General features: G+C 43.5%; 1 protein-coding gene across 3 annotated transcripts in view; it reads right to left on the reverse strand.

Moving 5' to 3' along the window:
• The window catches only part of pde4ba (phosphodiesterase 4B, cAMP-specific a), a 199,244-nt gene that overhangs the window by 122,356 nt on the left and 64,131 nt on the right, over positions 1-12,757 (reverse strand). Inside the window, exon 1 of one of the 3 annotated variants that reach the window (XM_072684240.1) lies at positions 9,341-9,912. The exons of 1 other annotated variant lie outside the window; for it this stretch is intronic. In XM_072684240.1, the coding sequence (XP_072540341.1) occupies positions 9,341-9,561 (221 nt within the window). In that variant the 5' untranslated portion in view covers positions 9,562-9,912. Of the gene's footprint in view, positions 1-861; positions 934-9,340; positions 9,913-12,757 lie in introns of those variants that run through there. One more of the 3 variants, XM_072684241.1, reaches the window with a different exon arrangement.

The following is a 12,757-nucleotide window of genomic DNA, read 5'->3' on the forward strand; positions in this document are numbered from 1 at the left end:
CGTTAGAGATGCTATCTGCTCTCACAGAGGGAGAATAAGAATCTAACCGCCGGAACAGAGCGAGAAATGCACAAGCAGTGTGTGGGGAAATGAAGAAAAGGAGTGAGATTTTGTTCCCTTCTTTTCCCAAATGTACCACGTCCCAATTTGCATAGAACTCTTAGATTACCTACTTTAATTTTGCTGTAATATTTAAGCGTAGGAGGAGGTTCTTGCTTGCATTTCTGAATCTGTTTTTCTATCAACGTCGAACCATGACAAAAAACATGACACATATGTAAAGGATGGGAAATTATGACTGTACACCCAACTACACTAATAAAACAGTTCCTTTTCTAGTTACAAACACAGGTAAGTAGGTCATACATATCACACGCCACCATGTTTTTGTTATGCTGGCGATAACTGCAACTGGGAATTAAACGGTCCAAATCTATGCAAAATCTGTTCTTTGCTCTAAATTGGGGTTCTTTAGCCAATAGCGATGTGAACGTGAGCGTGTTAATTACATACGGCAGCTGCAGCTGCAGTGCATGCTCAGTAACTACAGCTGAGGGTAACATACCCTGCCAAAAGACCACCTGTGTACCAGATACATCAGCCTAGAAGATGAATGAGCCTCCTTTCACAGCCACACTTTCTAGCCCCATAGTGTCTGAGAGTGAAGATCAGAAAGCAGAGAAGGTCACCAAGCTACTTTTACAATTTTGGCACATATTCTGCCTGCTAAAAAAAGCCACAACAACATACCAAGCGAACGGGCATGTGCTCATTAGAAGCCAGACGGTAACCGTTCCCTGACAGATAAATGCATTAAACAAACTGCCACAGTCCACTGGGAGCGAACCACCCGGATCTTACCCCAACTTTGCAGCTTCCGATGAGTATTGGTGTTTCATATTTGCATCTTTCACAGCTGAAGTCATTACATATTCATCACGTCTGCAGTCTCGTGGTAGGTGCGGGTGAAGGATGCTCTGAGGATGGCTGTTCTGATGTCCTAATTAGCTGAAAAAAGCAAAATTTTTTTCTAACAGGCCAGAAATTTGTTTGCGAGCCTCAAGTGTGAACGGCACTGTGACAGGAAGTGGCATATCGTTCATCAATCACAGAAGAGAAAGCAAACCGTCATGCAGAATCATGAACTTACAGCACTGTGCACAAGTCAGCGAACAAACCTAGCTTTTATACAGTTTCTATTCAAAACGGCCTCTGAATCGCTATTCATTTTCAGAAGAGTGATATAAGAGTTAAAACAACAAGGACAACACCCTCCTCAGATAAACACTCTTTAAAGCTTTCATCTTTGAAAGAGAAGGGAAAATCAAGCTTCATTCTTGCTTCAGATCACAAAAAAATAAACAGGTGTTTTTTTCCATCCTTCCTTGAAGCTGCTGGTGTTCTCCAAACAATGGACTTAAACTTAACTTTATTGAACATGTTGACTTGGATGGCTATAGCTATAAATGTAAAAAGTAAAGGGTGGACACACTGAATACTTAAATATCCAACAACACCTTATTGTCCCATAGGTGCCATCGCATTGTACCATTTTGCCAGATTTGACTAGGGCGTTTGCTAGTAGGATGGATACACAGACCAGCCCCAGCAGTAAAACCGCCAGCATAAAACTGTGTAGGTCCCCCTCATGCCACCAAAACAGCTTTAACACATTAAGGCATGGACTCCACAAAACCATGAAGATGTTCTTGTGGTATCTGGTACCAAGATGTTAGCAGTAAGTCCTGTAAGTTGTGAAGTGGGACCTCCATGGATTGCATTACCGAGCCTCAGGTACCCGTGACACTGTTGCCCGTTACCCGGTTGTCCTTCCTTGGACCACTTTTGGTATGTACTTGACCACTGCATACCGAGAACACCTCACCAGACATTTTATCAAATCAGACTGAAGCTGCTGATGGGGTCCAGCACTTAACATTACTGAATGTGTTGAATGTAATAAAAGTAAAGGGTGGACACACTGACACACTTTTATAAAGTATTGTATGCTGTGCACACATATTGATTCATTCAACAGCACCTTCAAAAACTATCAGCAAAAACACAGGTTTGATAGATGGTCAATATCTAACATAATCGATAGAGACAGGACTACAGTACACACTGTCACACTGTTGCACTGGACAAACTAAAGGCTATTCTCTAAGGGCCAGTTTTGATATCTGATGGATGTTGGGTTATGATCAAATGAGAGACTACTGACAGACTACTGTGTGTGTGTGTGTGTGTGTGTGTGTGTGTGTGTTTGTGTGGCTTTGTCTCTCTGTCCTGAATATCATGTGTTACACTCCAGTGGCTTGATGAGTATTCCAGAGCACAGACCGATGAGGAGGAGGAGGAGGAGGAGTAGAAGGAAGATACACGATGCAAACTGACACTGTATTCCAGCTTACACAAACACATCCGTATTTCACAACACACACACACACTCGACAAGAGACGCCAACGTATCCTCATACTACCTTTACCACAACCACTGCCCTTTCTGAATGAAGCATGGGGCCTTATCTACCATCCGATCCTTTCCAGGCAAGACTGACAGCACTGACCAACGCTGAAAGCCAATGCTCAAGCAGCACTCTGAGACGCTTTGTGAATGCAGCACATTGCCACTCAATGGCGGAGCCACAGGAGTGGAACAAGAGTTGTTTGAGTAACTTTTAATAGAGCTCACCAAACTTTTTTTAGGCCTCCTCGCATATTTGTGTATGTTAATGTAGCATAATGTCTCCCACTGAGAGAGGAAACAGCTCCAAAGATTATGCCCTGAGGAAGAGCAGAATAAAAGCAGATCTCATTAGTTGAAGAAGAAAGCAGATTAGCGTGAGGAACGTGGGTGGCTTGTTGTACTTTCTTTTTTTTATTATTTTTATACTGAAGCAGGGCAAAGAGGCAGAAATGTTAGCGCTACATAGTCAGTCATACAGCATCTATGTGGGCCCCTACCGATATGGGCCATATTGGCCTACACTAGATGACATGCGCAAAGCATTACACAAGATAAATGCATTTATTCAGTATTTTAAGTTGTTATTTGTTATGTGTAAATAGGAAATGTGTGACTTTGGCTGGGGTGAAAAATGCTGAGATGTAACTTAGCAAGCCAGTTTACAACCCTGTTACTTTGTTTCAGAGGTTTGTGAAACAATTCATTGGTTTATGGCACCAACAGATCACAGAAACCATGTCTCATAGCATAGTTTTAACACTGTAACAAAACCACGGCTTTTTTCATGAAAATTATTATTATTGTGTCCTCTTAGCGCAATGTGCTGTTAGCTTGCTGAAGAGATTGTAGCAGGTTAGCTTTAAGCCTTGCCCCTACTCATTTCCCCAAGTTCAGCTTTCTCAGATCTTTCTGATAGATACATGAAAATAACACTTTGCCTTCCAATGTGTGTTCAGCTCTAGTTTAAAAAGTCCAGACAGTCCAGTTTGTTTTTTAGGGAGCGTATTAAAAGGATAGCATTAGCGTTTAGCCTAGCGCACATCTCTGTACCACCATATTCCCCAAATGTCGCCATCACATTTTACTGTTTGTGCCAGATTTGACTAGGACTGGGTGTGCTGTATGTACATTTGGTGGGCATAACTATAACGAGTCAAGACAGTTACAAAAAAGTTTTGGATTTGGCCCATTTTACTGCCATGTTTTGGTCTGAACCATGCAACCATGCTTGGTTTGGCTCAACATACACAGATCAGCCCTAACATTCATATAACCTGCCTAGTACAGTATAGGCCCCCTCATGCCACCAAAACAGTTTTGACCTGTCAAGGCATGACCTGACTCCACATAAACTGCAGAAGGTGTCCTGTGGTAGCTGACACCAAGACCAAGTTAGCAGCAGATACTTAAATCCTGTTAGCTGTGAGGGGCCCTCCATAGATTGCCTTACTGAGCCTTAGGTGCCCATGACCCACTTTGGGGTGAGCAATGATCACTACATACTGAGAGCAGCTCATCAGACTTATCTGATGTTCTGGAGATGTTTAGACCCAGTCGTCTAGCCATCACAATCAGGTCCTTGTCAAAGTTGCTCAGATCCTTCAAATGGCTTGCCCTTTTTTCATGCTTCCAACACAGGAACTGACTGTTTACTTGCTGACTAATAAATCCCATCCATTGACAGATGCCACGGTAGATAAAGATAATCAATGTTAGTCACTTCACCTCTTAGTGCCTGTAATGTTATGGCTGATCGGTGTATGGGGGAACACAGGCAGGAGGGGGCAGAATGGGACAGTTGGAGGGCACTCTGTTACTGGAGCTCTTCCACTTCAGCGCTTGTCTTTTTCGTTCATGCACCAGCTCACTCCCTTGAAGAAGCCCTCCCCCATGTTCCATTCTCAGTGTTACCTAACGCTGGAGAAGCCCTGCTGATGAACCATGCCTAATAGAAGCCCGGCACACTGGATCAAGATCAGAAAACACAGCACATAAACACAATTTATAGGACAGTACATGATAGCAGGGCTTGTGAAACTTCAACCATCATAAGTTATCATCTGCAGTGACTGTCTTGAACCTTGTAACTGAAGGTAAATCAAATTATTGAAATGAATATAATTACCAGCATAACTAAGAGTAATTACATATGACCCTTAAGGTCATGTGTGAAACAGAAAGAGCTTATTCTGAGCTTATGCTGCATTATGAACAATTAAAGGTCATGAACTTTCCTCAACAGAGGGAGCTGAACCTGTGACCTTGGCTTCTACATCTGGAAAATGTTATTAAAAGTATACAAGTATACATATGGCCTGGCTGTGAAGAGCCTTGGTTGAATCTCTAGAAGTGTTTCATGAGGCAAAAAGGTTTTTCATGTTTACCATTAAAATAGAGCCTCTATAGCATCTATCAGGAAGCATTTAAACCCCTTGTCTAGAGATAACCATCAGCGTGGCACTCTGACAGCCCTGTTGCTTTCCTCTCTGTCTCTAATGATGGGCTGGGTGACTAATGTCAGGCGCTTGTGCGTGTTTGCCAGTGTAAGCCGCTCAGTCTGTGTGCAAAGCTACAGAGTCTTAGCATTGTACCTGATACATTAAACATTAACAGGGCCTGCCTGGCTGACTAAGCACAGGGAGAAACACTCAGCTCTGACAGGGAATGGCTGACTGGAGAACTGCAGCATTAACCCCACACAGGCTGAGAGCAGTGTTGGACACTACAGATCAAATTTGGTATTAGGCATCACAGTAATGTGTAATGTTTAGGCAGGGCTGCATCATGTTAATTACTGTGTATTTAGACATTATTGTCTTGACATCACATTTTTAGGTAGGTAGGTAGGCACAATAAAACTATAGATACATATATATATATATATATATATATATATATATATATATATATATATATATATAAATATACATATCCATTATTACAATGAGGCATAAAACAAAATATTCTCTATAAATAAATAATACTGTAACCTATAAATAAATATCTCACTTTACAGTGTACTCCATTTTGAAATGCCTAGCAAACCTGACCTAGCTTGTTTTGTTTGGACTGTTTGGTTTAGGTCAATAAGCTGCCCAGTGATATTGTGTTAGCAGCAATAAAAAAAAAGATGTTACTTCAGCTGACCCAGCGGTGCATGCTGACCTTCACTATGGGTGTAAGAAAATATCGATGTATTGGAGTATTGCAGTACTATGTTTTGCAATACTGTGCTGATTTTCCAAAACACAGTGTAGATTTTTAATTTATAGGTTATATGCAATAATTGGTGGCAGACAGTGATTCATGTTGTGTTGTGTTGAGTTCTCCTTTTATGTAAGATTTTGTGTTTTTTATCCTATGTCAATTTTCCTGAAATCTGGTTCAAAAAATGAACTATACTGCCTTGCTTACAGTATCACGATGCATTGCAATATATTCAATTGTAACCACTTTAACAGGATACACATGTCCACCCTTCACCCTCCCAGCACTGGTAGGAACTGGCTATAGCAAATTGCAGAAAAAAATTGCTTTTTTATCAGAAAAAAAGCAATCAGAATAGACTTCGCTGGCACTGAAGTAGGTTTGCACATACAAGCCACACATCCTCATACAGCACGTATGCAATCGCATACGCTTCCATCCCTTTCTGCATAATATGAAGGCTGCAGTATTAGACAGTCATGTTGAAGTGGACAGTGGCTCTTCAAAGCCCCCTGCTGCTGCTGAGCTAGATCCTCAACACTGTTCTACACATCAAACACTGTGATAAAGCCAGGCGATTCACACTGCTCTGATACATGCTCCACTGAGTCATCCACTGCTTTTAGGAACTAAGGGGGACAATTTACTCCATGTATCCAAGATTGGAGTAAAATAAATAAAATCGGGCAGATAGAATTCATAAGTCATAGGAAATAAACAGGGCAGATTTCCCTTTTGTATCAAGCAGCAAAAAGGTTGTAGCATGATGTATTTGATATGCACGTCCTGCAAAGAGACCACTGAGCATGCACACACTGCAATAGCAATGCTGAAGCAATATATTTTGCAGCCCTGATAACCGATGCACCCACAGAACATTCAACAGGAACATCTGTGATTGGCGAAAATGGTCAAAACACAGGCCACAGTTCTGTGACTTCTCAGGGGTTGCATTTGCATGTGGAAGCCTTCTGCTATATCAGTGCTGCAAAGGCCAATACTGTGATAGCGATTAATAAACAGCATTTCATTATGACTTATTGTCACCCAGTCCTCCAGATGGCTGCACGGATGACATTTCTAGTGAGACCAAACAGACAAAAGGACAGCTGCAAAGACAGAGAGCACTGTTCCTGTCCTTTAACCTCGCTCCATTACCTTTGCTCCAATATTCTGCCTTTTTATTACAAATACACACTCGTTATCAGCCCCATTACACTTGCAATTAAACCCATTTATAATGTATGACATGCACGACACTGTCAACTCCTTTCAACTCTATTTTACTGCAAAATGGAACTGCATGGTTGGCAGACGCAGAAGCTTACACTCACATAAAAGAGTCCATCAAGAGTTCCGTAGTAAAGACAATGCTACTATTTATAGAACTGCTAGGATGCGTAAAAGGTTTTGCATCATCATATTATTGTAACTGCCCCTCAAATCAGGGCCAGTCTAGCTGGTCAAAGAAGCCTTTTTCGGTATAATATAGAACAATCTTTGCTTACAGTATGGTCTTATCATCATAATCGTCCTTTGAATCAGTTCAGCACAGCAGTAGTGCCAGACTAGCTGGGACACTAAGTACGTTCTATTTACCAAATGCTCAAAATAGTCCTCTAGTGTCATAGCTTATCTTGCCCACATATCACCAAGCATGATCTTATCTCGGCAGCTGAGGACAAGGGGGTGAAAAGCATTAACACTATTGGACCAGGCTGGAAAGGACATTACGGCCTCCTCTAACCCACAATATACTGAAATTAAATCCTTAAATAAGGATGATACAAGCTTTTGTTTTCTGAGCTGGTGCATACTATATTGTCCCCAAATTACAGCATACTGCATCACAACACAATGCACATTACTGTATGTGCCAGTTAAGGAAACCATTTTAAGGTCACTGTATGGGAAACAATACAAAAACAGGATGTGAAAAACAAAACCATGGGCTCAAGCCCATTGTGAGAGGGCAGGGTTGCCAACTGCTCTGTCTGAGCAGGTACTGACGCTGACGGGTCATTAAGCAGAACAGGGGAGAAAACAAGCTGGACTCCTGGAGCACAAAAAAAAAAAAAAACAGTCACGCCCACAACATTGTTACGTTCTAAGGAACGCTATGACCTTGAGTAGAACGTGGTTTATTTCCAAGCTGCTCAAGCTCATACCCCATTCCCACCAGTGCTACAGGCTCCCACGTCAGCTAGTTTTGATGCACGGTGTCATCCTATCTGCTCCGTCAAACCCAGATTTCACGCGAGCCCGAGCCAGCAAGAGCGTATTTCTGTAAGGTGGATTTGGGGCCGAAGGACGCTTTCTCTAGCAGTTGCTCTGACGGTGCTGCCAACGGTACTATCAGACAGGAGAGCACAAACACACAGCGCTCAGCTTGGCACATGCTCTCTGCAGTTACACTGTGGCTGAAACCACAAAGCTTCTCAGCAGCTTCCCGCAGATTGCGACATAACCAGACAAGCGAAGATTGCAGAAGTAGGTTGTCTTTCGAAACAAGCGTTTTAATCAGAATCAGACTTCGCTGGCACTGAAGTAGGTTTGCACATCCAAGCCACACAGTCTCACACAGCACGTATGCAATCTCATACACGTCCATCCCTTTCTGCATAATGTGACGGCGGTAGGATTACACAGCCAAGTTGAAGTGGACAGTGGCTCTTGAAAGACCCCTGCTGCTGCTGAGCTAGATCCTGAACACTATTCTACACATCAAACACTGTGATAAAGCCAGGTGATTCATTCTGCTCTGATACATGCTCCACTGACTCATCCACTCAGCAGGTTGAGGTATTAGAACCTATGAAAAGGGCATTCGCTTCACAGTCTCAGGAGTCAGACACAGCACATTAATACCCTGGTGACCTTCTAAGGACAAGAAAGTCATGTCTCAAAAGGTTTGCCCAAACTGTAGACGATCCTCTCCTTTCTTCTCCTCTTCTTCACTTTCCTTCTACTCTGCTTTGTTTTCCACTCTTCTACTCTCCTTTTTACCTCGTCTTCTTCTGTTTTCATCTAATCTCTTTACTCCTCACCTTCTTGCCCTTTCTTCTCCATTCTTTCTTCTCCTTCTTCTCTGTTTCTGCTGTATTCTCTATTTAATTCTCTTTACGCTTTTCTTTTTTTCACCACACCTTTCTATTCTTTCTTCTCCTGTTTGCTCTCTTCTCTCCATTTTTTCATTTTTCATCTCTTCTCCTGTCCTCCACATTCTTCACTCATTTCCCCTCTCCTCTCCTCTACATTCTTTCTTCTTCTTCTTCTTTCTCTCTTCTTTCATTTTCCTCTCTTTTACTCTCTATTCCTTCCTCTCTTTCTTTCCCCACACCAATTTGTCTCTTTCATCTCCTGTTCCCTTGTTTACCTCTTCTTTATTTTTACTGCTGTTCCCTCTCTCCTCTCCTTTTCCCCTTCCTTCTCCATGCCTTTTCTTTCCCTTCTATTTTTTTTATCTTTCCTCTCCTCATTATCCCCTTCTATACATGCTTCTTCTCCTCTTTCCTCTCCCTTTCTCCTCTCAGGGGAGGAAAGACTCTCCTGCCCTCTCTTTTTTTTTCTCTCTCCACTCCATTCTTTCCTCTTCTGCTGCTCATTTCCAGTCCACTCTCCTCCTCCTAGCTTTTTTAGTCCTCCTTCCCCCTCTCCACTTACCAGGTGTGTGCCACAGTGAAGCGGCGCCTGTGCCGGCCACCCTTGTTGACCATGAGCTTGCGGAAGAGTCGCGGGGAACTGCGGGGTGACATTTTTGGAGAGGTGATGCGCTTGCCCGCCGCGCCAAGCCTGGGGGGCTCCAGCTCCAGATGCATGTGCTCCTTAAAGGTGCGGATGCAGGGGTCCGGCTCCGGAGGAGCGGTCAGCTCGCTGGACGCCATGCTGCCAGGGCTGATTAACTGGAGCTGAGGGTGAGTCTGCTTTCCTCTTTCTCTTTCTCTCTGTCTCTCTCTCCCTCTCTGACTCACTCTCTAGGATTCCCTCTTAAGGCTGAGGTCGTGCCATGCAGGCTGATTTTCAGTTCAGCAAATAAGCTGATTTCCAGACACTGCCGCTATTCTGCTACCTTCTTTTTTCTTTTCCCTCTCTCTCTCTCTCTCTCTCTCTCTCTCTCTCTCTCTCTCTTTCTCTCTCTCTTTCTCTCTCTCTCCTCTCACAGAATGAGGATCTCTCTCTCTGGAGCACTGGAGCAATCCTCTGCTTGTGCGCTTTAGTTCCACTGACACACTAAGCAGCTTTCGTCAGAGCACAGTCACACCTCCTTCCTGTGAGAAAGAAAAAAAAACATACACTCGTGCTTTTCTCTCGCGCGCTCTCTCACTCCCTCTCTCTGTCTATCGCATTCACTTGCTGTCTCTCTCTCTCTCAATCGTTTTCTCTTTCTTCTGTCTGTCCCCTCGCACAATGTCTCTCTCTCCCTCCCTTCTCTCACTGTCTCTCACTCTTCCCCCTACCAGTGTCAGTCTCTCTTTCCCTCTGTTCTCTAACTGTCTCTCACTCTCCCCTCTCTCTCTTCCCTTTCAACATCTTTTTCTCTCCCTTCTCTAACTGTCTCTTACTCATGCCCCCCCCCTTCTAAACCTGCTTTTCCTTGGCTCTCTCTTGCTCTACAGCACTCACTCACTCACATACACATTCACTCACTCACTCACTCACACAGCTGACTATTATTGTGCTCTATCTTTTATACTTAACTCATGCACTCTAAAAGTCTGTACACTTCTCTTGCTCGCTCCCTCTCTCTCTCGTTCTCCTCTTGCTCTCCCACAGAGTGTCTCAGAAGTGCACACAAGTCGCTCACTTTCTTCGTTTGGCTCCTGCAACCTCTGCAATGAATAATGTAAGAGGGAGCTGAGAGCATAGGTCCCCCCCCACCCCATGCTAAGACCCTTTTAAAGACGCCCCCACCCTGGGTCAGAACACAGAGAAATATAGAGGGAGAAAGAGAAACAGAAAAGAACAGATCCAGAGGTGACGTACCTAACTCGGTAGCCCCAGGCAGTCTCTTCATTCAGAATTCACAGTGCAGAGAGCGTAAAGAGATGGAGGAAGACGCACGCATAGTGACGGTGGAAAGCTCCACCCCAGGCAGCAGCTGGTTGGTCGGCCGGGCTGGAGACGGCGGGTGAATTCTGATGATGGCTTTTGGCCTTTTGCAGCCCAGCGCCAGCTCGAGATGGCAACAAGGGGAAAATTGTAGAAGCAATCTAAGCTCAGGATTGAGCTGTGAGGGGAAGGTAAACACACCAAGCAAGACGTGCTGCCTGCTGACTGTAGGCTTGATTCTGAATGAGCTGGCTTGACTGTAGTAAATATGAATTAGGCAAGGACAAATACAGCGTATGCACAAAGCACCGGCCTAGGAAAGGCAGGGGGTGGGGGTGTGAGGACACTCCAGTAGTATTTGAAGGCTCTCACTGAATGCTACGCTGCCATTCAGCATGAGCTGATTCATTTCACCTCAGCTTACAAACAGGAAGGACATACTCAATACGAGAACCTTGGCCTCAAAGGAAAACCTTGAATGAATTTCCATAGATGAAAGCACAGGAGCTAAATTGCCTTCTTCCGCAAAGCAGCTCGACAAATCAACAAGGTCAACACATGCGGCGAGAACGCCCATGTAAATGAAGCGATGGCACTGCGAGCAAGCAGAGCGAGACATGGTGCTGCCTGCTGGATCTGGTGCATTCACAGCTGGAAGGACAGCGGGATTATCCGGGAGAACACTGCAGACAACCAGCACACCGCTCTGCCTTCAGCAAGTCATCGGCCTGCCAGTCAACCAGCGGCATCAGCCTAATCCTCACCATGGAGACCGGGGTGGGGGCAGGGAGGGGGGGAATTGTGGAGAAGATGACGAATGGAAGGAAAAAGAAAGCAAACGAGATGTGAACACACTGCTAAAGCGTATTGAATTATTTGCATGTAATGCATGTGTTTATTTGTTGACTTATTTCCTTTTTATTTATTATTTGACAAGAGTGTGGAAATTCCAGCTTCATTAGCTAGACAGCGCATCAATAAATCAATAATTCTTATCTCTGACACAGAGCAACCTCCAAATAGCCATGACCCCATCATGACAGTATGATTTAGGACGTTCCATTCGATGATTTCTCATCACTTACTTTCAGGCGGATTCTTTAGAACAGCTATTGCATGGTCAGGGGGCTGTGGAAGTGAGCAGTATTAAAAACCTGCGGTTTTCACACTCATGCATTAAAGATTCTTCATATGTGTTCCATGTTCTCGCTAAAGAAGAAGTTAAACCGATTCAGTTTTTTTTATATTTGATTTAGTATATATTTTTTTTGTTATTTCTTCCTTCTTGTCCCCCTGTCCCCTTACCTTTACGTTAACCCACCCCTTAATAGAGGGGGTACCATTACCATTACATTCATTGGTATATATTACCCCTTTGTTGTTGAACATATTCAAAAATTTTGGAAAAAAAGAGACCAAAAAGATCTAATAGTCCTCTGATGAAGTGGAGTGGTGTGTAATTTAGCTAAGCCAAGCTGGCCAAACATGGCAGAACAGGTAACATAGAACCATCTCTGCTACTTGCGCTACTCCCCGCTCCTGGTAATATAGTATACTGAGATCATTTTTTTCTGAGTAACAGTATGATTGCGTGTTTTAGAAACCACATAAGCAAGAATATTTTAGTTTATTCGACACTGCATATTTTGACATTTTGATTTAGGCATGCAGTTTACACAGTTCTAACAGTGCTTCAATTAACCACTGCTACATTAGACTCCAAAGCAAAACTTAATAAGCACTAAACATGTCCTGGCTGACTGACTGCATTTGGAGAACTATTGTTTTAGGTCTGAATGAAAGGACACGGCAGAGACTATAAGGGTCCCTACTGTGTTATTAGGAGTGGATTAGGCTTTGTAGATTTACAGACACCTATAGTACAAACCTTGTTCCGCTGATAGGAAGTTAAGGACATAGAGTGAACTTTTTAGGGAGAAGTTTTAGGGGAGAATTTGCGATAAACTTCTGTGATCTGTGATGATCAGGTGCACGACGGAGGCTCTGCCACCGCCCTGGAGCTTTTGCTGA

This window comes from Salminus brasiliensis, chromosome 7 (assembly GCF_030463535.1).
Source record: "Salminus brasiliensis chromosome 7, fSalBra1.hap2, whole genome shotgun sequence".
Classification (NCBI taxonomy): domain Eukaryota; kingdom Metazoa; phylum Chordata; class Actinopteri; order Characiformes; family Bryconidae; genus Salminus; species Salminus brasiliensis.